This window comes from Lucilia cuprina, chromosome 3 (assembly GCF_022045245.1).
Source record: "Lucilia cuprina isolate Lc7/37 chromosome 3, ASM2204524v1, whole genome shotgun sequence".
Classification (NCBI taxonomy): Eukaryota; Metazoa; Arthropoda; class Insecta; order Diptera; family Calliphoridae; genus Lucilia; species Lucilia cuprina.
Genome location: NC_060951.1, coordinates 49629972 through 49652425, shown reverse-complemented (window position 1 = coordinate 49652425; position 22454 = coordinate 49629972). Strand labels below are relative to the sequence as shown.

Sequence of the window (22454 nt, the reverse complement as noted above, 5' to 3'; positions counted from 1 at the left end):
TCGATGCACTTTCAACTCTGAATGAAATTTTACAATTTCTATACATTTTATTGGAATAACTCACTTGACTTATGATTAATGATAGTTTTAAGTTCTTCTTGAAAATACATTGTAATAAAACTTTTAAAAGAAAAGTTTTGGTAATTATTTAGTAAAATCTATTTTCAAATAAACTGTTTAGTTTTTTTATTTGTATTAAAGGTCAATCACTTTTGATGGATTATTCAAAACGTAACACAAAACTAATTAGTAATATAAGTATTATGCAAGTAAGTTATACCGATATCAACCCTCTTTTTAGGAAAGTTTTATAGTCTATTTATCTATCTACATATATAAAAATGAATGTGTATTTATTTGTTTGTTGGCTTGTTTGTTTGAAGTCTATAGAAGGCTAGTCGGCTGGACCGATTTTCTTGAAAGGATCTATAGGCTAAAATTTCAATTAGGCGAGGTGTTACACCTATTTATTAAATAACTATTAAAATTCGTATATCGTGGAAACTGGTAAAATTACAGCCTTCGAAATCTCAATATGATAATTTAAGATACAAAGTGGGCGGACTAGCAGCAGGGGCCGTGGTACCTCCCATATTAATTAAATACACAAATTCGTTTATCTTGGAAACTATTGGAGTAAAAACTTCAAATTTTGCACAAAAAACTTTAGCATGCATATAAATATTTTGGGTAATAAATGAAATAAAATTTTATCTACGAAACTAATATAGCTAGATTCCTAAAATTTTGCACAAAGGACTTTCATATTCGTCTGAATATTTTGGGAAAAAGGCGAGGGGTGGCTTAAAATCCCCATATGAATTATATAGAAAATTTTACAGGAAGAATTTTGACATTCATGAGAACATTAAAAAAAAAAGTGCGGACGATCAATGGGGGATTGGCCCCTCCCATATGGTAGTAATATACATATAACTATGAAAAATTTTTATTAAGATATAAATTTCTTCAAAAAGATTTTAATAAAAAATTAATCAAGAATTTTCTAAAAATTTATAAAAAAAAAGTATAAAAAAGGAAATTTTTACAAAAAAAGAAAATATAAAAAATTAAATTTTCTATAAAATACATTGTCAGGAAATTGTTGTATAAAATGAAAATTTATCGAAAGTTGTTGGAATGAAAAGTTATCGAAAATTGTTGAATACAAACAAATGTTATTGAATATTGTTGTATACAAAGAAAATTTTTCGAAAACTTTTATTGGCAAGAACAAAGGTTAGCTCATCTCACCTCTAAAGCTGTCATATTAAAAATTTGGGATGGTACCGATTAGAGAACCTACTACAATAAGCCCCGACAAGAATATTAAAATACCTAAGACTATGACCACCACAGGTAACGTTGAGGCATGAAATCCTAAAAGAAAGGTGATTATTACTTACTCGCCAGAAAAAAGAGCAACTGCACTTTAAAAAATTTGAAAGGTGCCGATTCAAATCCAAAGTGTGAGGTGGTGTGCCAGGAAAATCAAGCTATGCGACATCTAAGTCTAATCGTAGGATAAGCCTTACGTCCTTCCTACTTTAAAACTTACGTCCCCTTTACTTAAAACATTAAAGGTCGATAGTATAGTTAAAAGTAGTATACCAGACAAAGACCTCATATATAAACAAAATTCTTATGTAAAGGGACGATCGGTATAAACCGCCCATTGAGGGTTCCCTAGCGAAATCGAAAACATTCAATGTTAGGAAAAGAAAATTTTTACAAGAAAGAAAAAAGTAAAGTAAGTATATTAAACACTCTTTCCTGCGCAAAAAGATCGGTGATACACAGAGTTAAGTGTAATCCTTGACCGACACCCCACAAAGGATTGGATCAACAAAGCAGATCGATGCTGGGCAATATGTAGGGGAAACATAAGCATGAAATGTGGTCTTAGTCCTACTATCAATAATTTTGGGTTTTTCAAACAAACAAAAATATAAAACATTTTCTATAAAAATAATATCAATCAAAAATTGTTATAAAAAAATTCGAAAATTAATTGAATATTTTTTATATAAAAAGAAATTTCTCGAAAATTTTCTATTTTTATAAAAAAGAAAACTTTTCGAAATTTTCTTAAAAAAAAAAAATACTAAAAAATTTTTCATAAATAGAAAATATACCGAAAAAATTTCTATAAATAAAAAAAGAGTTATTTTTAGTAACAAGTAATAGGTCAGGTGGAATTAGAAAAATTATACTAAAAAACAAGCAATCATAATTAAAAAAAACTATTTGTTTGCTCGTTCTTGTAGCAACAATTATTATTTAATAACTTTATTTAGACATTAACAATGTAAACATTTTAATTAGTAACTAATTAAATTAAATCAACAATCAACTTCTGTTTTACTATATTTAAAGAATCACACAAAGTCAGTTTCATTTTACAGTCTAACGCCATGAACGTTTCGTTATTTCAAGACGTATCGGAGTTTTAGCACAACCCGAATACATAAATGTATTTGTGGCAAATGCTCTACGTTTTGTTATACAAAATGTTTTTGTCAATATTACCAATGATTTTGTCTTTACACTATCAACTGGTGGAGGTGCGGTTGGTTTTTGGTTTAATGATATAATGACCAAATTATTTGCAACTTGGAGTTTTTTGGCCGTACAGCTGGTAATATCGGATAAAAGAACAAAATATATAGAAGTGCCGGGAAAACGTTATTGTAATATGATTATGATAGATTCGTTTAGAAGCCTGGAGAAAACACATATTGCGGAATATAATAAAAATTCTGATGGTTTGGAGTATTATTTTATATTCCTTCAGATACGTGATAAGTTACTTGAAAGGGAAATGCAAATGATTTTTAGATATTGTTTTGATAACTATTGGATACATTGCAATATTATGGTGCAAACGGCAAGAGGAGAAATATTTATTTATACTTATTTTCCTTTTAAGGAAAGTTATTGCTTTCAGACACAACCGGAAGTAATAAATAAATTTGTAGATGAACGTTTTGAGAACGATGTAATGTTTCCAAATAAATTAAGAAATTTTAACAAATGTTCTTTAAAATTAACCACTTGGAATATACCACCGTTTGTAATTAATGGCACGGGATTTCAACATACAGATCGTGAAATAAACGGATTTGAAATAATTATAATTATTGTTATAAGTAAAAAATTAAATTTTTCTTTAGATATTGATATGATTTCCATAGATACATATCATAAGAATCAAACTCCTGCAATTATACCCATGAGTATGGTGAGTAAAGATGCAATTCAATTTAAACATTTTTAACTTTAAATTGATTTTATTTTAGCTCAAACATCGTGAGACCAACATAACTATGGGTTATTTTCGACGTACAGCTTTAAGAGATCAACTTGCTTCCGCCCAGTTATGTCACTTATTATCTGCCATTTGTAGCTGTAATGCTGCGTAGACAAACTCAATTTCAGTCTATGGGAATTTTAACATTTCCTTTCGATAAAATCACTTGGATTTTAATAATAGTGATTTATTTGTTTATTGTTTTACTAAACTGGTTAAATGCTAAAAATCGCATAGTACAAAATTTTCAAATACATCAAGTCTTTATAGGTATGCCTATAAAAAATCTTCCCAAGGATAGCTCAAAAAGAATACGCCTAATGGTTATGCTTGTGACCTCCTTCATTTTACGTTCTGTTTATCAATCGCTACTTTTTCATCTATTTCGTACCCATTTCTATGAGTCACCACCGGTTACTCTAGATGGTTTAGTGGCCCAAGGCTATAAAGCGGTATGTTCTGCTATGTCGCTAAATTTCATAATAAACGTACCACAAATTCAGGACAGGTCTCTGCCTTTACTTATCATCCACAGTACTAATGAAATGTATCCTTTGTATTTTTTGGTAGTTAATCAAGATAAAAATTTTATAGCCATGTCCATTTTCGAATTCACTTTATTCTATGCTCTCGGTATATTATCTCCGAAAAATGCCTTGCAGATCTTACCCATTAATGTAAATGAACAGCAAATTGGTTTCTATTTTGTGAAGCATTCGTATTTGGTTGATCAATTTAATAATTATATTTTATATTTTCAACAAGCTGGTCTCTTGCAAAAATGGAAAGAATGGTCTAACATGGAACATCTAGTGAGCCAACAGAGTGGTCACTCAACCTCATATGAAAATGTTTTGATGATTAATTTAAAACAACTTCTGGGATTTTTCAACGTAGTCCTGATAATGCACTCGGTAGCATTTGTAGTTTTTCTTTTGGAACTATTGTCGAAAAAAATTAAGTGGTTGCAAAAGTTCTTTTAATAATGTTGTATTTATTATAAACTTTGAATGAAATTTTACAATAAAAAATAAATTAAAGGAAAAAAGTTTAATGAAAGTACTTTTTGGTTGATAATAAACTTATTTAAAACAGGATCTAGGAACAATACGTGATGATTAAGTGTTTAATGGTTTTGAAACTCTAGCTCCATTTAAAATTCTTAGTAGCTAAAATATTTGGTATCACAGTTTTTGGAACCGAAACCACTGTTCCCCTTCTAATACATCATTGTTATATTTAATGAGTTATGAGGATTTAAATTAGATTGTATATTTAAAATTAATGAATCATTCAAAATAATAATAAAAATATTATGCAAGTTATTTAACTATTTACATATTTGTAAATATTAATAGCATCAACTATAACAAGTAAGAATGTGAAGTCGGGCATGGCCGTCCATATGAAACCCTACACAAGTAAGTATGTTAAAAATATGGATTATTTATCTACAATAAAGCATTTTATCTAAATTCCGAAATATTTTTGAGGAAAAGATATTGTTTAACTAACTAACTAACTAACTTAATAAGTAACTAACTAACTAACTATCTAACAAACTAACTAACTTACTAACTGACTAACTGACTAACTAAATAAGTAACTGCCGAACTAAATAAATAACTGCCTAAGTAACTTACTAACTACCTAACTAACTAAATAACTAACTGCCTAACTAACTAACTAACTAACTAACTAACTAGCTAACTAACTAGCTAGCTAACTAAATAAGTATCTAATTTACTAACTAACACAGTTACATAATTTAATAGGTGCTAAGTTTAACTCTTTCTTATTCTTCTCTTTTTAAATAGAAAAAGGTTCTAAAACTGTTCTTCATTCTTAGACGTCGTTATTGAAAAATTATAGCCAGATGAACTCTCCGATATTGTTTTTACACATATAATTTCTTAATCTGATTTATTCACGTTCAAGTTCATAAATCAAGCACGTGTTTCTACCACTTTCCCTAAAAAAAGTAAATTGTTATCACTTTTTCTATCAATGTAAACAAACAATAAATATTTATCTAGGACTATTCAGTTATTTTCAAGTTCTTCAAAATACAAGGATTAATTTAATTACAACTAAAATAAACATTTTAATTAGACACTTATTAAGAAGTAACAATGTCCTTTGCAACGTTAAATAAATAGTTTGAAGAAAGTATGGAAAATATAAAACACCATTTTATTTTTAGAAACTAAGTACTATAAATCTAAACACAACTGTTAATATTTAAGGATAAAAACAAAAAAGTACTTAATTTTTTTATTCAATCAACATGAACGTTTCGCTATTACAAGACGCATACTTACGGCGTCTGGAAACATTTACCCAACCGGAGGAAAGAAATTTTCTGGTGGCAAATGCTTTGAGGTTTATCATACAAAATGTTTTTGCCAAACATTCGAATTCATTCGTTTTTGCAATAGCAGCAGCCGGTGGACCTTGGGAACTTTGCCTTTATGACATAATGCATAAATTGTTTTCTACTTGGGGATTTATGGCAGTACAGTTGTTAATACATGATCCCAAAACGGAACGTATAGAGGTATTGGGCAACTATTACAGTAATATGATTATGATTGATTCTTTTCAAAGTTTGGAGAACATAAATTTAGTGGAAAATAAGCAGAATTATGACAATATCGAATATTATTTTATTTTCCTACAAACCCATGATGAACTTGCTGTCCATGAAATGGAATTAATATTTAGATATTGTTTCAATAATTACTGGTTACATTGCAATGTTATGGTGCAAACGGAAAAAGGAGAAATATTAGTTTACACATACTTTCCCTTTAAAGAAAATAACTGCTTTCAAACACAACCGGAAATGATAAATCAATTTCAGGGAGACCATTTTGTAAGTGAGGAAATATTTCCTGATAAATTAATAAACTTACAAGGATGTCCCATGAAAGTAACAACTTGGAATACACCTCCCTTTGTGGTAAATAGAACCAATAAAAGATATCCCAAACTGAAAGTAACAGGCGTAGAAGTTCTTATAGTAGCAGCTATAAGTGAAACTATGAACTTTACTTTGGACATAGAATGGATTTCATTTTACAAAAATCAATCACCAGATGCGGGTCTTTTGGAAAAGGTAATTGAACTATTTATTCTTCTCATAGTGTTAAACAATTTTTGTTATAATTGTTATTTCAGTTACGACATCGCGAAACTAATATTACCATGGGTTTCTTTCGTCGTACCAATATACGAGACAAAATAGCCACGCCCACTATTGTTACCTTCTACGTTCCCTTAATAGCTTTAATATTACGCAAATTAGCCTCACACGAATCCATGGATATATTGACATTTCCATTTGATGCTGAAACTTGGTCATTAATTATTGTGGCTTACGTTATAATGGGCATTATTAACTCTGTTCGAACTAGAAAAATTAAAGGAAGTATTTTTCAAACCTATGAAATTATTATGGGTGTAACAACAAAGGATATCCCAAAAAGATCTTCAACAAGAATCCGTTTTATGACAACAATCCTTAGTTCGTTTATATTAAGATCCGTCTACCAATCCTTACTGTTTTTCGTGTTTCGTTCCAACTTCTACCTGGCCACTCCACAAAGCATAGAAGGTTTAGCCACTGAGGGTTATAAAGTTGTATCCACCGAATTGACAATGCAGTTTTTACTTTATGTACCTCAAATCGAAAATAAAACTTTACCAGTAATAGTGACAAATAGCTCCAGTGAAATGTCTCCCATGCGTTATATGGAATATCGGCGTAATGAGAGTCTGGTTGCTATATCCATTATTGAATTCGCTTTGCGTTATGTTCGCGAGGAAATGACTTTTGGAACAGCTTTACGAGTTTTACCCATGAAAGTTAAAGATCAACAAATTGGTTTTTATTTGGCAAAACATTCCTATTTAATCGATCGTTTTGATGATTATATAATGCGTTTACATCAATCCGGTTTAACGAACAAATGGCGTGAATGGGGTAATTTGGACTTTCAGGTTTCAAGGAAACGTGTAAACCCCACTGCTTATGATAGTGCTTTAATGATTAATTTAAATCAATTTGCTGGTTTTCTAAAGCTGATGTTATTTTTACATATATCTTCGATAGCATTGTTTGCACTGGAATTATTATCACAAAAGGTGAAATGGTTCAAAAGATTTTTTTAATTTTATGTAATATGAACTTTAATAAAAAAAAATTCCACGTGTTTGAATTGATTTTGAAAAGAATTTTTAAAAAATCTTTAAAATAAACTTTTATCGAAAATTTTGTAGAAAAAGAAGAAAAAATTTCTATAAAAAGCAATTTTATCGAAAATTTTCTATAAAAATAGAATTTATTGAACATTGTCAATAAAAAACTAATTTATCTAAATTGTTCTACAATTTATATCAAATTTATCAAATATAATAACATAGATTTTTTAAATTATTATCAAAAACGTTCTATTAAAAGAGAATTTAAAAGTATCATATCTCTGAAACTGCAAGAGCAAGGATAACGTTGTCATCAATTAAAATACTTCTTAATATGAATTTTATATATAAATTCGTTTATCTTGGAAACTATGGAAAACTAATAGGAGAATCGGCATTTCCCATATAAAATAAATAGAACAAGGTTCTTAATTTTTGTACAAAGAACTTTTATATTAATCTAAACATTTAGGGGAATAAAGGGCGTTCATTCATCAAGGGGAGCATGGAATCCCCATATGAATTAAATAGAAAATTTTTATATCTGAGAATATATTAGAGCTTGAATCTTCATATTTTACACGAACATGTGAACATTTAGAGAAAAATGGGAAGACTTTCAATGGAGGGATTGGCACCTCCCACTAAATTAAATAAAAAAATTCGTTTATCTGGGAAACTATTAGATTATTCACATTTACATTAAAATCATAATTTGAATGGCATCTCCCATATGTAAAACATTATATATCTGAAAAACTAATATAGTTAGAATTAGGGTTCAATAAATCGACTTTCGAATAATCGAAAAAAGTCGAAGTCGACTATTTTGTTCCAAAAAAGTCGATAACTCGACTATCGTCTGTGAAAAAGTTGACTTTGGAAATAAAAGTCGAAAAGTTAAATATAGTCGGAAAAAGTCGAAAATAGTCGAAAAAAGTCGAAAATAGTCGAAAAGTCGAAAATAGTCGAAAAGTCGGAAAAAGTCAAAAATAGTCAAAAAGTCGGAAAAAGTAAAAAAAATCGGAAAAGGTCGAAAATAGTCGAAGAGTCGGAAAAAGCCAAAAATAGTTTTATAATCGGAAAAAGTCGAAAAGTCGAAAAAAGACAAAAAAAGTCAAAAAGTCGAAAAACTTCGACAAGTCGGAAATAGTCGAAAAGTCAAAAATAGTCAAAAAGTCAAATAAAAATCGGGAAAGGTCGAAAATAGTCGAAGAGTCGGAAAAAGCCAAAAATAGTTTAAAAATCGGGAAAAATCTAAAATAGTCGAAAAAAGACAAAAATAGTCAAAAAGTCGAAAATCTTCGACAAGTCTGAAATAGTCGAAGAGTCGAAAAAAGTCGAAAATAGTCAAAAAGTCGGAAAAAATTGAAAATAGCCGAAAAGTCGAAAATAGTAGAAAATAGTCGAAAAAAAGTCGAAAATAGTCGAAAAAAAGTCAAAAAGTCAAAATGTCGACTATTTACAAAATACTAAAAGTCGAAATGTCGACATTTAACTAAGTGAAAAAAGTCGAAAAATTGATTTTGCATAAAAAGCAAAAAGTTGAGAAGTCGAAAAGTTTTAACTAAAAGCAAAAAGTCGACTTTTCGTGTCAACTATAGAACCCTAGTTAGAATCTTTAAAATCGTTAAGTGTTTTTTTATATTACTTTTAGGGTAGCAAAGCACACTGCGTATACCTAGATTTCTATAAAAAGAAGATTTTATGGATTAGTTTTTATAAAAAGTATAATTTTTAGAAAATTCTTAATAAAAAGTATAATTTATCGAAACCGACTGAAAGAGGGAAGAGGAATTAACTTAGATATTCGATTTAGTTTCTAGTTGTTATTACCTTGGTTTAGTTGATAGGACAACCTAAAAATCCGAAAAATGCGGTCTCATTGTGAGCATCTTAGTATTTGTGAGGGTTCTAATATCCAAATATTTCTGCCTCCCTATTTAGCGTTGTGGTATGTATAAAGCCCCATAGATTCTCATACATTTATTAAACCGTTAAATTTATTCTAATAAAGTATCTGATAGTTAATTTTTTCCATAATTTTCATATTTGTTACAAATAATTACACTTATTTTCTTTGCTTTATATATTTTTATAATTAACACCAAAAAAACTGGAAATCAACGTAAACAAATATTAAAATAAATTAAACCTAAATAAACATTTTAATTAGGTAACTTGTAATAAATAGAATTTTTTCCAACCCTCTCTATAAATCCATAAACTTAATAATAAGGATATAAAAAGTATTTTCATTACTGTCCTTCAAAACATGAACGTTACGCTATTACAAGACGCATATTTACAGCGTACCGGTGCTCACATACAGCCCGAAGAAATTAATCTTTCCGTGGCCAATGCTCTAAGATTTGTTATACAAAATGTATTTGCTAATATAACAAATGCTTTCGTGATTACCATATCGGTACCGGGAGGACCAATAGAATTTTGGTTTCATGATATAATGAGCAAACTTTTCGCAACATGGGGCTTTATGGCAGTACAACTGGTGGTGCAAAATCATAAGATCAAGCGTATTGAAGTAGCAGGGAAACGCTATTGTAATATGATTGTAATAGATTCGTTTAAAAGTCTAGAGAAGACTTATATAGCGGAATATAATCAAAATTCTGATAGTTTGGAATATTACTTTATTTTCCTACAAACTGTGGATAGTCGTATTCCACAAGAAATGAAAAAGATTTTAAGATATTGTTTTGACAACTATTGGATACATTGCAATGTTATGATACAGAACGCCAAGGGAGAAATATTAATTTATACATATTTTCCATTTGAGGAAAAAAACTGTTTTCAGACTAAACCCCAAATAATTAATCAGTTCAAAGGAAATCGTTTCATAAATGAAGTAATGTTTCCGAATAAGTTAATAAATATGCACAAATGTCCGTTGAAAGTAACAACTTGGGAGGCCCCACCATTTGTGATCAACAGTACAAGTCCATATTACCCAGTACATGATATATCTGGTTTTGAGTTTACCATGATAGTGGCCATAAGTCGTGCTATTAATTTTTCCTTAGATATTGATGTGATTTCAATAGATACTTATTACAAAAATGAAACTCCTTTAAGTGGTCCCTTAAATAAGGTAAGTTGTAAAATATATTTCTTCAAATTATATATTTAAATTTATATTTTATTTCTAGCTTATAAATCGTGTAACTAACATTACCATGGGTTATTTTAGACGTATGGCGCAAATAGATCAAATTGCCACACCCAGTTATGTTACCTACTATCTGCCCCTGGTAGCGGTAATCTTACGTCAAGAAACTAAATTTGAATCTATAGGTATATTCACATTTCCATTTGATAAACTAACCTGGGGTCTAATACTATTCGTTTATGGCTTAGTATTACTATTGAATACACTTAATACCCAGGAACGTAGAGTAGATAATTTTCAGATATATGAAGTGCTTATTGGAATGCCGATAAGAATTATACCTAAAACCGTTTCGAGAAAAATACGTTTCCTTACTATGCTCCTAAGTTCATTCATCTTGCGTACTGTTTATCAATCTCTACTATTTCATCTATTTCGTACACATTTCTACAGAGCCCCACCTTTGACTATCGAAAGTTTAGTCGATAATGGCTATACAGCTGTAAGCTCAGAAATGTCTTTGTCTTTTATATGGAATGTACCACAAATCAATGATAGATCTTTGCCCTTAGTGCTAGTATATAGTTCAAATGAACTGTTTCCATTAGTTTATTTGGAAATGCATCCAAATGATAATTTTGCCGCCATTTCCGTAGCAGATATTGCTGTATTTTACGCACAGAACTTATTAACCTTTGGTAGAGTCCTACAAATTTTACCCATCAATGTTAATGAACAACAAATTGGTTTCTATTTCGTAAAGCACTCGTATTTAGCGGAACAGTTTAATACATATATTTTATATTTTCAACAAGCTGGACTTTTACAGAAGTGGAAGGATTGGTCTCAAATGAATTTTATAAACGAAGATAAGCGCAGTTCTACAATGTATGAAAATGCATTGATGGTTAATTTGAAGCAATTGGTTGGAATTTTTTTTGTAATGTTGCTTTTACAATTGATTTCGATTTTATGTTTTTTTCTTGAATTGTTATCGAAAAGACATAAGTTTTTAAAAAGAATTTTTTAAGTGAATATTTTGTTATGTAAAGTAACATTTTAATAAAGTATTGATGTAACAAATGTAGTCGTTATTAAAGGCAAAAATTGATTATGTAGCAACCAGCTGTACCGATATGATCAGCCATTTTCCGGAAAATTGTTAGTTAGTTAGTTAGTTAGTTAGTTAGTTAGTTAGTTAGTTAGTTAGTTAGTTAGTTAGTTAGTTAGTTAGTTAGTAAGTTAGTTAGTTAGTTATTTAGTTATTTAGTTATTTAGTTATTTAGTTATTTAGTTATTTAGTTATTTAGTTATTTAGTTATTTAGTTATTTAGTTATTTAGTTATTTAGTTATTTAGTTATTTAGTTATTTAGTTATTTAGTTATTTAGATATTTAGTTATTTATTTATTTAGTTATTTAGTTAGTTAGTTAGTTAGTTAGTTAGTTAGTTAGTTAGTTAGTTAGTTAGTTAGTTAATTAGTTAATTAGTTAGTTAGTTAGTTAGTTAGTTAGTTAGTTAGTTAGTTAGTTAGTTAGGTAATTAATTCGTTATTCGATAATATCGACAAGAGCATTAATCTAAATGTATGTCCATATCCATCAAATATTTAACATCTTAACTGTGAACAGCACAAATGTTACAATTATGTGCAACTTCTTTATTTGAAGTAGAACAATTATTGCATTATAACCAGTGACCTCAACACATATAAATAACCATTTAAAATCTAAATCAAAGTTAAATATTTTAATCAATAAATCAAAGCAAATACTAATACGCAGAACACTACATAGATAAATTCTCTCTACTTTTTGTACATTACATAGAAATGTACTGTATGGATAATTTTCTCAACCACCATAAAAAATTAAGAACATTAGCAAATATTAGTTTTACATTGCTTAACACTTAAATTGGACATAAAATAATTTCACTCTTTTACTATTTGCACATATAAACGTCAATTATATTTTGAATATTAAATCATATACTCGTCGACCAACAACATGAACGTGACAGCTTTTGAAGACGCGTACTTGAATCGTATTAACACTATCACTCAATCGGAGGAAATTAATTTACACGTAGCAAATGCCTTGAGATTTGTCATACAGAATGTTTTTGCTAAAATCAGCAAAACATTTGTACTTACCGTAACGACCTCTGGTGGCCCAGTGGAATTTTGGCTACACGACACAATGAATAAACTATTCGCCACTTGGGGTTTAATGGCGGTGCAATTAGTAGTTTTGGATTACACAATCGTCCAATTGGATGTGGCGGGAAGACGTTATTGTAATATGATTATGACGGACTCATTTGATAGTTTAAGAAAAGCTAATATTTCGGAGTACAATCGATATTCGGATAATTTGGAATATTATTACATATTCCTACAAACACGAGATTTACTTTTTGAAAAAGAAATGGAAAAGATTTTCAAGTATTGTTTCGACAACTATTGGATACATTGCAATGTAATGGTGCAGGATTCTAAAGGTGAGGTCTTGGTTTACACCTATTTTCCTTTTAAGGAAAATAACTGCTTTCACACTACACCGGAATTGATAAATCGATTTATTGGCAATGAATTTGAAAGGGATGAAATGTTCCCAGATAAACTAAAGAATTTGCATGGTTGTTCTTTAAAACTAAGCACCTGGGAAATACCGCCATTTGTTAAAAATACCACCAATAGAAGATTTCCTGATATCCATGTATCGGGTTTTGAAATATCTATACTCATAACAATTAGTGAGAAAATGAACTTTACTATCAATGTTGAGTGGATCGATATTGAAACGTATAAAATGCAGGAATCGCCTGAAAGTAAACCATTGTCAATGGTGAGTAAAATATTTAAAATTTAACAAAACCCATGAAAACTTAAACAAAATATTTCTTTTGCAGTTGCAAAATTATGAGACCAATTTTACCATGGGCTATTTTCGTCATACAGCTGATAGAGATAAAGTTGCCACGCCTTCTTTTGTCACCTATTATATACCACTGGCGGGTATAGTTCTACGTAAGCAAGCTAATCATGAATCTTTGGGTATACTGACATTCCCATTTGATAAAACTACTTGGATTTTAATTCTTATTGTTTACACTATAATTGGAATATTTAATATTCTCCAAGATAAACATAAAACTTCTGGTATCTTCGAAATATTAGAAGTTATTCTCGGTATGCCTCTAGGCCATGTATCGCCCTGGACTTCGACTAGGATACGTTTCATGACAACAATAATATCTTCGTTCATTTTGCGTTCAATCTATCAGTCATTACTTTTCTTTATGTTTCGTACTAATTTCTATCAATCAGCTCCTATGACTTTGGAAGGTCTTGTCGAAGATGGTTATAAAGCTGTTTCCACCGAATTGACTGTACGTTTTCTACTCTATGTTCCACAAATTGAAGATAAAACTTTACCCTTAATAGTGATAAATAACACGAGTGAAATGTATCCCTTACATTATCTAGAGTTGTATAGTAATGAAAGTTTAGTAGCCATGTCAATAATCGAATTTGCCATACGTTATGTTCACGAGGAATTGGCTCCCGGTGGTGCCCTTACAGTTTTAGACATGAATGTCAAAGATCAACAAATTTGTTTTTATTTACCCAAACACTCATATTTAAGTGATATATTCGATCTTTATATTGTTCGTTTACATCAGGCGGGTTTGTTGGAAAAATGGCGCGATTGGGCTAATTTTGAATATCCAGTGTCTCAAGGAGATTCCTCTACAGCCTATGAAAATACCTTAATGGTAAATTTAAATCAATTGTATGGTTTTTTATTTTTTATGGCATTTTTACTTTTAACATCTATTATATTATTTATACTTGAATTATTGTCACTCAAGTTTAAATGGTTGCAGAAGATTTTTTAAATTTATCACCAAGTATTAATATTTAAATAGTGATTTGTGTTTGTATTTGTTTTACTATTTTTATAAAATGTTTACCCGCATTATCCTAATGTCTGGTAGTTTGTATTTACAATTTTCATACAAAAATTATTTTAATCGATACAATATCTAACGGTCAAACATTAACCGGAAGTGGAGTTAATAGGCCTCAAAGTTAAAAAAGGGCAGACTTTTTTCGGAAATAAATCTGTCATTTATATATGGGATAAAATTAGAATGGGTGTAGCCAATATTGAGATTTTTTAAAATGGTCCCATCAAATGTTTCAGGTACTATAAGGGCACATAGTAATATATAATATTTTTAAATGCAAATTTTGTTTCCCATCTGATTTTTTACACCCTTCACCTTCGTGAGAAGGGTATATATAAGTTTGTCATTCCGTTTGTAATTTCTATAAAAATTTCATCAGAAAATCCAAATTTTTTTCATGCTTTGTTAAAAAAGCAACAACAACACTGTGAATTGGATAAAGATGTACATGTGCGTGTGGAGATGTATTTGGTTTTATAGCTGTTCTCCCGAAGGTAAGTGGGTATATCAAGAACATGGAGATAAAGCAGTAATATGTTGGTAATACAGCTCATATTTGTTTGAGGGTGGTAATGCAGTTGGACGGTGGTATTAATATTTCTTTCTGCTACAGATATATTTGTTTGTGTGTATGTTATGTGTGACATGTGGGCAGATACAAAATAAATAAAAACTGTTTTTTAAAACATACTTGGTGAAGGGTATATAAGATTCGATACAGCCGAATATAGAAATATTACTTGTTAAGATTAAGTTTAAAAGAAATCAATTTTGAAAATTTTTGAGTTCTTTTAAACGCATAGGATTTTCATAGTTAATTCGAAAATTACAAATGATACGTTTATTGCATTTGTTTCTGTACACCTTACCCAGCAGTTCGTCGGGACAGTCCCGTTGTAAGATATTAATGGAACTAAAATTTAAAAATTTCAAGTGTCTACTCTCTAGAATAATATGGGGCAATAATGTGACCATTGACCCGAAAGATATAAATGTGAGTCAACCAGATGGTGGTATATTAGTAGAAAGTAATAAGTAGTTCTCCAAAAGATGGGTAAAATAACTACTTTCGGAAGTACAACAAAAAACTACTTTTAAGAGTATAATCTCTAGGTTACTTGAGGACAGTAAATAGACGACTGTCTCCGCTCCCGCTTACAAAGAGGACACTAAAGTGACGACTGTCTTCATTCTCGATTACAAAAGGTACATTCGTGACGAATGACCCAAAACATACGGATTACGATCATCCAGGTGGTTAACTATTAGTGGAAATTACTGTCTTTTTCGTATGCATTGACTCTTTGTCGAACTGCTGGGTATTTCATGAGCACATACATATGTTCATAACTAAACATATCGGGGTTGTAAATTGGCCCTTTTGGACGGCAATGAACTTGATATGAATTCATATAAACACTTCAATTAGACACCTAATTACTAGCTCATTAAATGTACTATAAACATTTATTATAAACAAATATTTAAAAATAACGTCTAGTAAAAGTATGTTTAATAAACATTTTTTATTCATCATTTGCAACATTTTTATTATGGCTCTCTGGTGATAAACAATTACCCGATAGATAAATAAATAAACTAAGTAAACATTGTTTCGAATTATTAAAACTATACCATATTAGCAATATGTTAAATGTTTGAAAAATACTATCTTAGATGTGACCGATAGAGTGTATTCTTAACAAAAGGTTTATGTTAATCTCGGAAAGGAAATTATTTGAAAAATTGACCTTCCAAATTTGAACTTAAATGTTGAAATTTCAATTATTGTCATAGTCAGTCATTATGCTACAGTCCTCACGTAGTTTGGAAGACAAAAGGTATATTCTTTAAGAAGAATATCAAATGTTTGTCCGATTTATATGTACTCAGCAGGATTTGTCCTTAGATCGAGAGAAGCGAATTATTTTCTAATTTATTAGCTACAATTGTATACTAAAATACATGATTATGAACTAATAATTTTATAAGTTGAAAACATTACTTCAAACGCACTCAAACGCAGAGGTAGGGTATAAATATACCATCATAGCGGCACTAATTTCTTAACAAACCAAAATGAAATTGAAACTTATTAATTGGATGGTAATTAAATAATAAATCATACTAATTGCCCTCATAAACAATTGAACTATTTAAACCTAAGTATCACAAGGAAATTATATTATTCTTGGTTTTAACATGAACATAACGGTATTTAACGAAGCCTATCTACGGCGTATCGAAACGATAATGCAACCGGAGGATATAAATCAGATGGTAACGAACGCTTTAAGATTTGTCATACAAAATGTATTTGCCAATGTTACTAACTCTTTTGTCATAACGATATCATCTGAAAAAGGACCTATACAATTTTGGCTACACGATATCATGAGTAAAATATTTATATCGTTTGGCTTAATAGCAGTTCAACTAGTAGTTTTGGATGGCAAGACATCTGATTTGGATTTACCGGGAAAACGTTACTGTAATATGATAATGACTGATTCGTTAAGAAGTCTGGAGAAGACATCGATAATGGAGTATAATCGAAATTCCGATAGTCTAGAGTATTATTTTATTTTCTTACAAACCTATGATAAATTAATACCTCAAGAAATGGATAAGATTTTCCGATACTGTTTTGATAACTTTTGGATACATTGCAATGTTATGGTGCAGTATAGAAATGGCGATATTTTTATATACACTTATTTTCCTTTTAAGGATCAACAATGTTTTCAAACTAAGCCGGAAATAATTAATAAATTCGATGGCGAACGTTTTGTAAACGACGTAATGTTTCCAGATAAATTGAGGAATTTAAACGAATGTTCTGTGAAATTAACCACTTGGATAGTGCCACCTTTTGTTATGAATAAAACAAGCAGATTTTTACCACAACGTGAAATTTCTGGATTTGAATTATTTATAATGATTGCCATAAGTCGTGATATGAATTTTACACTCGATATTAATGTGATTTCAATCGATACCTATAACCAGAATAAGACGCCTGAGTCGGGGCCTATGAGAATGGAAAGTAGAATTAAACATTAGACCTAGTTAACTAATGTTGAAATACCACTTTTATATATTTTCTTTTCCATTGCAGTTAAAAAACCTAGAAACCAACGTTACCATGGGTTATTTTCGTCGCACTTACAAAAGAGATAAAATTGCCACATCCAGTTATGTCACCTACTATTTGCCCCTGGTTGCCGTAATACTTCGTAAACAAAGTAAATACGAATCCTTGAGTATTTTTACGTTTCCTTTCGATAGCACAACCTGGATATTAACATTAATATTTTATGGTTTGATAGTTTTATTGAATAAGTTTAATGTCAAGCGTCGAAAAGCGAATAGTTTTCAAATTTATGAAATTTTTATTGGTATGTCGGTAAAAAACGTTCCTAAGACTTCATCGAAACGTATTCATTTTATGAATGCCCTGTTAAGTTCCTTCTTTTTACGTTCCGTCTATCAGTCATTACTCTTCTATCTTTTTCGCACTCACTTCTATAAATCTCCACCACTTACTCTAGAAGATCTTGTGGCTGAAGGATATTCGGCTGTTTGTAGTGAAATGTCAGCGATTTTCATAGCAAATGTTCCCCAAGTTCAAGACAAAACTTTACCCATAATTACCATTTACAGTGCAAATGAAATGTTTCCATTATATTATTTGGAACTCTATCGTGATCGGAATTATGCTGCTATATCGATTTATGATTTTGCCCAATATTACGCCTATCAAATGTTACCGGTCGGAGAGGTATTACTGGTATTACCAATTAATGTTAACGAGCAACAAATCGGTTTCTATTTGGCAAAACATTCATATTTGGTTGAACGCTTTAACAGTTACATTTTGCTCTTTCAACAAGCCGGCCTTTTGCTTAAGTGGAAAGATTGGTCAAATTATGATTATCAAATCTCCAAACTAATTAGTTCTTCGGGGACTAAAGAATTTGTTTTCATGATCAGTTTAAACCAGTTAATTGGATTCTTTTTCGTAATGTTATTTTTATATTTTGTTTCGTTTATAGTATTTTTATTAGAATTACTGTCGTTAAGAATTAAATTTTTGAAAATGTTTTTTGAAATTTCTATTTCGAAAAAAACTAAATTTATAAAAAATAATTGCAAAAAAACTAAAAAACGTGTGAATTACTTAAAGTAATTGCTTGGTTGTGAATATTAATTAAATTTTTAAATTTATATTTAACAATTACATGTTGTATGTATCTTCTTTAATTATTATTATAATTTAAAAAAATATATATTAATAAATATTAATTTAATGTGCTACTTACTCAATTTTTGAATTTTTATTAAAATCTATATAGTTTAATACGTAGAATAGAAATCTAGTCTACTATAGTCTATAGTCTAGTGTAGTCCAGTATACTATAGTCTAGTCTAGACTCTAGTATATAGTTTATTCTATAGTCTAGTCCATAGATTAGTGTATAGTCTAATCTATAGTCTAGTATAAAGTCTAGTCTATAGTAAAGTATAGTCTAGTATATAGTCTAGTCTAAAGTCAAATAGTCTAGTCTATAGTCTAGTCCATAGTCTAGTCTATAGTCTAGTCCATAGTCTAGTCTATAGTCTAGTCTATAGTCTAGTCTATAGTCTAGTCTATAGTCTAGTCTATAGTCTAGTCTATAGTCTAGTCTATAGTCTAGTCTATAGTCTAGTCTATAGTCTAGTCTATAGTCTAGTCTAGGATATTTTACAATGGTGTAGTATATTGTGTAGACTAGACAATAGCCTATAGTTTAACATATGTATAAAAAGTTGCAAAACAACAAAAAAAATCCATATATTGTTTTAATTTTTGGAAACGCAAATAACGCTACCATCAATTATTTAGGCAAATATTTAAATTGTTTACTAATTAATCAATACCTTTGAACATATTTAAATGTCAATTATTAAAGGTGGAAAAAAACAGAATTTATTCTCGAGGCATATAACAACATGAACGTATCGGCATTTCAAGACGCTTACTTAAACCGTATAGAAACCATCATTCAACCAGAGGAAATAAATTTTCTTGCAGCAAATGCTTTGATATTTATTGTACAAAATGTATTTGCCAATATTTCCATGTCATCCGCTGAAGGACCAGTCCAATTTTGGCTCAACGATTTAATGAGTAAATTATTAGTTAGTTGGAGTTTTATGGCATTACAACTAGTTGTTCTGGATCAAAAGATCAAACTATTGGAAGTGCCCGGAAAACGTTATTGCAATCTGATTCTAATAGATTCTTTCGAAAGTCTAGAGAAAGCTAATATAGCAGAATATAATCGTAATTCCGATGATTTGGAATATTATTTTTTATTTTTGCAAATATCTGATCATAAAGCTAAAAGTGAAATGAGAAAAATTTTTAAATATTGTTTCGATAACTATTGGATTCATTGCGATATAATGTTACAGAATTCAATAGAGGAGGTATTGGTTTACACTTATTTTCCTTTTGAAGCAAACAATTGCCTTCAAACTGAACCGAAACTGATTAATCAATATTTGGGTGATGGTTTTTTTAATGTTGCAATGTTTCCAGATAAATTAAAGAATTTACATTAGTGCCCCTTGAAATTAAGCACTTGGGAGAAGGAGCCATTTGTGATAAATGCTACAAATAAAAATTTTCCAAATATATCTGCATCTGGTTTTGAAACTCTTGCAATGATTGCCATTAGTCAACAAATGAATTTTACCCTGGACATTGATTGGATTTCTTCGGAGACGTATTATGAATCGTCTAATTCTGGACCCTTGTCAAAGGTATGTATTGTTTAAAAGTTCGGAATATTTACAGCTTTATATTTCATTCAACTGTATACGCTTATTTATTTTGATGACATGTGTTTCTTTTAAGCTTAAGAACGTTGAAACAAACATTACTATGGGCTACTTTCGACGTACAGCCGATCGGGATAAAATTGCCACACCAACCTATGTCACCTATTACATACCGATAGCCGCTATTATAATGCGCAAACAAGTGCAACACATATCGATCGTTATTTTTACATTTGCCTTCGATAAAACTACTTGGATTTTGATGATAATATTTTATGGCATCATTGGAGCAATTCATAGTTTTAGAAATACAAATGGAACATTTCAAATATTTGAAATTTTCATAGGTATGCCAGCAGCAAAGTTACCTAGAAGAGCATCGAAGAGGATACGTTTTGCCACAATTTTATTAAGTTCATTCATAATACGTTCCATCTATCAGTCGTTGTTGTTCTTCCTATTTCGAACCAATTTCTACCAACCAGCACCGGTTACCTTAACTGCTTTAGTGGATGGTGGTTATAAGGCCGTATCAACTGGGTTAACTAAAAAATTTTTACTTTATGTACCAGAAATTGAGGACAAGTCCTTACCACTGATAACACTCAATACCACAGATGAAATGCATCCATTGGATTATGTTTATCGCAATCCTAATGAAAGTTATGCGGCGATGTCTATTGTAGAATTTACATTACGTTATGTTAGAGAACACATGTCAATCGGAGAAGCCCTTATAATTTTACCCATGAATGTCAAGGACCAACAAATCGGTTTCTATTTAACGAAACATTCTTATTTAATCCAACAGTTCGACTATTATATTATATATTTTCATCAGGCAGGTCTTTTGGATAAATGGAGAGAATGGTCAAAATTATACTATCGAGTTACCAGACGTCGTATTTCTACCGTCTACGAAAATGTATTAATGATAAGTCTTAAGCAATTGTCAGGCTTTTTACTTCTGATAACCACATTATATGGAATATCATTGATAATTTTTAGTCTTGAGCTGTTGTCTGTGAAATATTGTATATGGTTGCAAAAGTTTTTTTAATTCTAAAAGAATTGATTTTTTGTAATTGTTTAAGAAATTATATATTGAGAAATTGGAATAAATCTATTTAAAAGAAATCATGATTCTTTTAAAACTGAAACAGCTGAAGATTGTTGCTAACTGCCTTGTGTTCCAGAGATTCCTTGAATATATCCCGACTCTTCTTATATAACATCTATGCATTCAACATTTGTAGAAATAAGAATTAGATTTTTAAAATATTTCAATTAGATATATCTAGATCGACGTGTGCAGCCGCTAGGTTAAAAGTGCGTGTTCTAGTCTATCTGGTGTATTTCTTAGGATTTGACTAACCAACTAATTAACTAACTCAGTTATAACCGCCTTAAAACAGCGGAATAATTATACAAAAATAATATATTCTTTTAAATAAACAATATTAGCAAATATTAATTTTGTCATTGTTAATAAATACTACTTCTAGGTAAATATTTAAATTAAACACTAATTAACCAATACATCTACACCTATTAAAATGTCAATTATTTTGATATGGACAAAATGATAGATTGTTTTCAAAGTAACCATATTAATCAACATGATTAATATTAAGACGCATCGAAACGATTATACAACCAGAGGAAATAAATATTCTTGTAGCAAATGCTTTGAGATTTATTGTACAAAATGTATTTGCCAAAATGGCGAATACTTTTGTCATTACACTATCATCCGCTGAAGGACCAGTTGAATTTTGGCTAAACGATTTAATGAGTAAATTATTTATTAGTTGGAGTTTTATGGCATTACAACTAGTAGTTCTGGATGATAAAATCGAACGTTTAGATGTCCCCGGAAAACGTTATTGTAATCTAATACTAATTGATTCCTACAAAAGTTTAGAGAAAGCTAATATAGCGACATATAATAAAAATTCCGATGGTTTGGAATATTATTTTATATTTCTACAAATATCTGATCATAAA

The 22454-nt window shown here is 29.8% G+C and overlaps 4 protein-coding genes across 4 annotated transcripts; all 4 read left to right on the top strand.

Annotated features, from left to right (window-relative positions):
- Positions 1–1889: 1889 nt before the first annotated feature.
- Positions 1890–5172, top strand: LOC111674904. The gene is made up of 8 exons (XM_046947099.1): positions 1890–1927; positions 2437–2887; positions 2930–3107; positions 3174–3241; positions 3300–3408; positions 3494–3762; positions 3814–4122; positions 5128–5172. Exons 1-8 carry the CDS (start codon positions 1890–1892, stop codon positions 5170–5172), a joined length of 1467 nt encoding a protein of 488 aa, XP_046803055.1.
- A 425-nt stretch (positions 5173–5597) lies between these two features.
- On the top strand, positions 5598–7483 carry LOC111674905. Its single transcript, XM_023435584.2, has 2 exons — positions 5598–6428; positions 6491–7483. Exons 1-2 carry the CDS (start codon positions 5598–5600, stop codon positions 7481–7483), a joined length of 1824 nt encoding a protein of 607 aa, XP_023291352.2.
- A 2305-nt stretch (positions 7484–9788) lies between these two features.
- Positions 9789–11654, top strand: LOC111674906. The gene is made up of 4 exons (XM_046947098.1): positions 9789–10274; positions 10335–10628; positions 10687–11571; positions 11649–11654. Exons 1-4 carry the CDS (start codon positions 9789–9791, stop codon positions 11652–11654), a joined length of 1671 nt encoding a protein of 556 aa, XP_046803054.1.
- A 1001-nt stretch (positions 11655–12655) lies between these two features.
- LOC111674907 lies at positions 12656–16065 on the top strand. Its single transcript, XM_023435586.2, has 3 exons — positions 12656–13495; positions 13560–14426; positions 16051–16065. The coding sequence occupies exons 1-3, from the start codon at positions 12656–12658 to the stop codon at positions 16063–16065; spliced, it is 1722 nt and encodes a 573-aa protein (XP_023291354.2).
- The last annotated feature ends 6389 nt before the right edge of the window (positions 16066–22454 follow it).

What these genes read in the sequence shown, in the direction of transcription:
- LOC111674904 (XM_046947099.1), top strand. Translation starts at nt 1,890, where the DNA reads ATGAAATGTGGTCTTAGTCCTACTATCAATAATTTTGG. An exon ending in GGGATTTCAACATACAGATC is followed by an intron (nt 3,108 to 3,173) that starts GTGAAATAAACG and finishes ATTTTTCTTTAG; the next exon opens with ATATTGATATGATTTCCATA. An exon ending in CAATTATACCCATGAGTATG is followed by an intron (nt 3,242 to 3,299) that starts GTGAGTAAAGAT and finishes ATTTTATTTTAG; the next exon opens with CTCAAACATCGTGAGACCAA.
- LOC111674905 (XM_023435584.2), top strand. Translation starts at nt 5,598, where the DNA reads ATGAACGTTTCGCTATTACAAGACGCATACTTACGGCGTCTGGAAACA. An exon ending in ATGCGGGTCTTTTGGAAAAG is followed by an intron (nt 6,429 to 6,490) that starts GTAATTGAACTA and finishes TTGTTATTTCAG; the next exon opens with TTACGACATCGCGAAACTAA.
- LOC111674906 (XM_046947098.1), top strand. Translation starts at nt 9,789, where the DNA reads ATGAACGTTACGCTATTACAAGACGCATATTTACAGCGTACCGGTGCT. An exon ending in GCAATGTTATGATACAGAAC is followed by an intron (nt 10,275 to 10,334) that starts GCCAAGGGAGAA and finishes AACTGTTTTCAG; the next exon opens with ACTAAACCCCAAATAATTAA. An exon ending in TAAGTGGTCCCTTAAATAAG is followed by an intron (nt 10,629 to 10,686) that starts GTAAGTTGTAAA and finishes TTTTATTTCTAG; the next exon opens with CTTATAAATCGTGTAACTAA.
- LOC111674907 (XM_023435586.2), top strand. Translation starts at nt 12,656, where the DNA reads ATGAACGTGACAGCTTTTGAAGACGCGTACTTGAATCGTATTAACACT. An exon ending in AAAGTAAACCATTGTCAATG is followed by an intron (nt 13,496 to 13,559) that starts GTGAGTAAAATA and finishes TTTCTTTTGCAG; the next exon opens with TTGCAAAATTATGAGACCAA.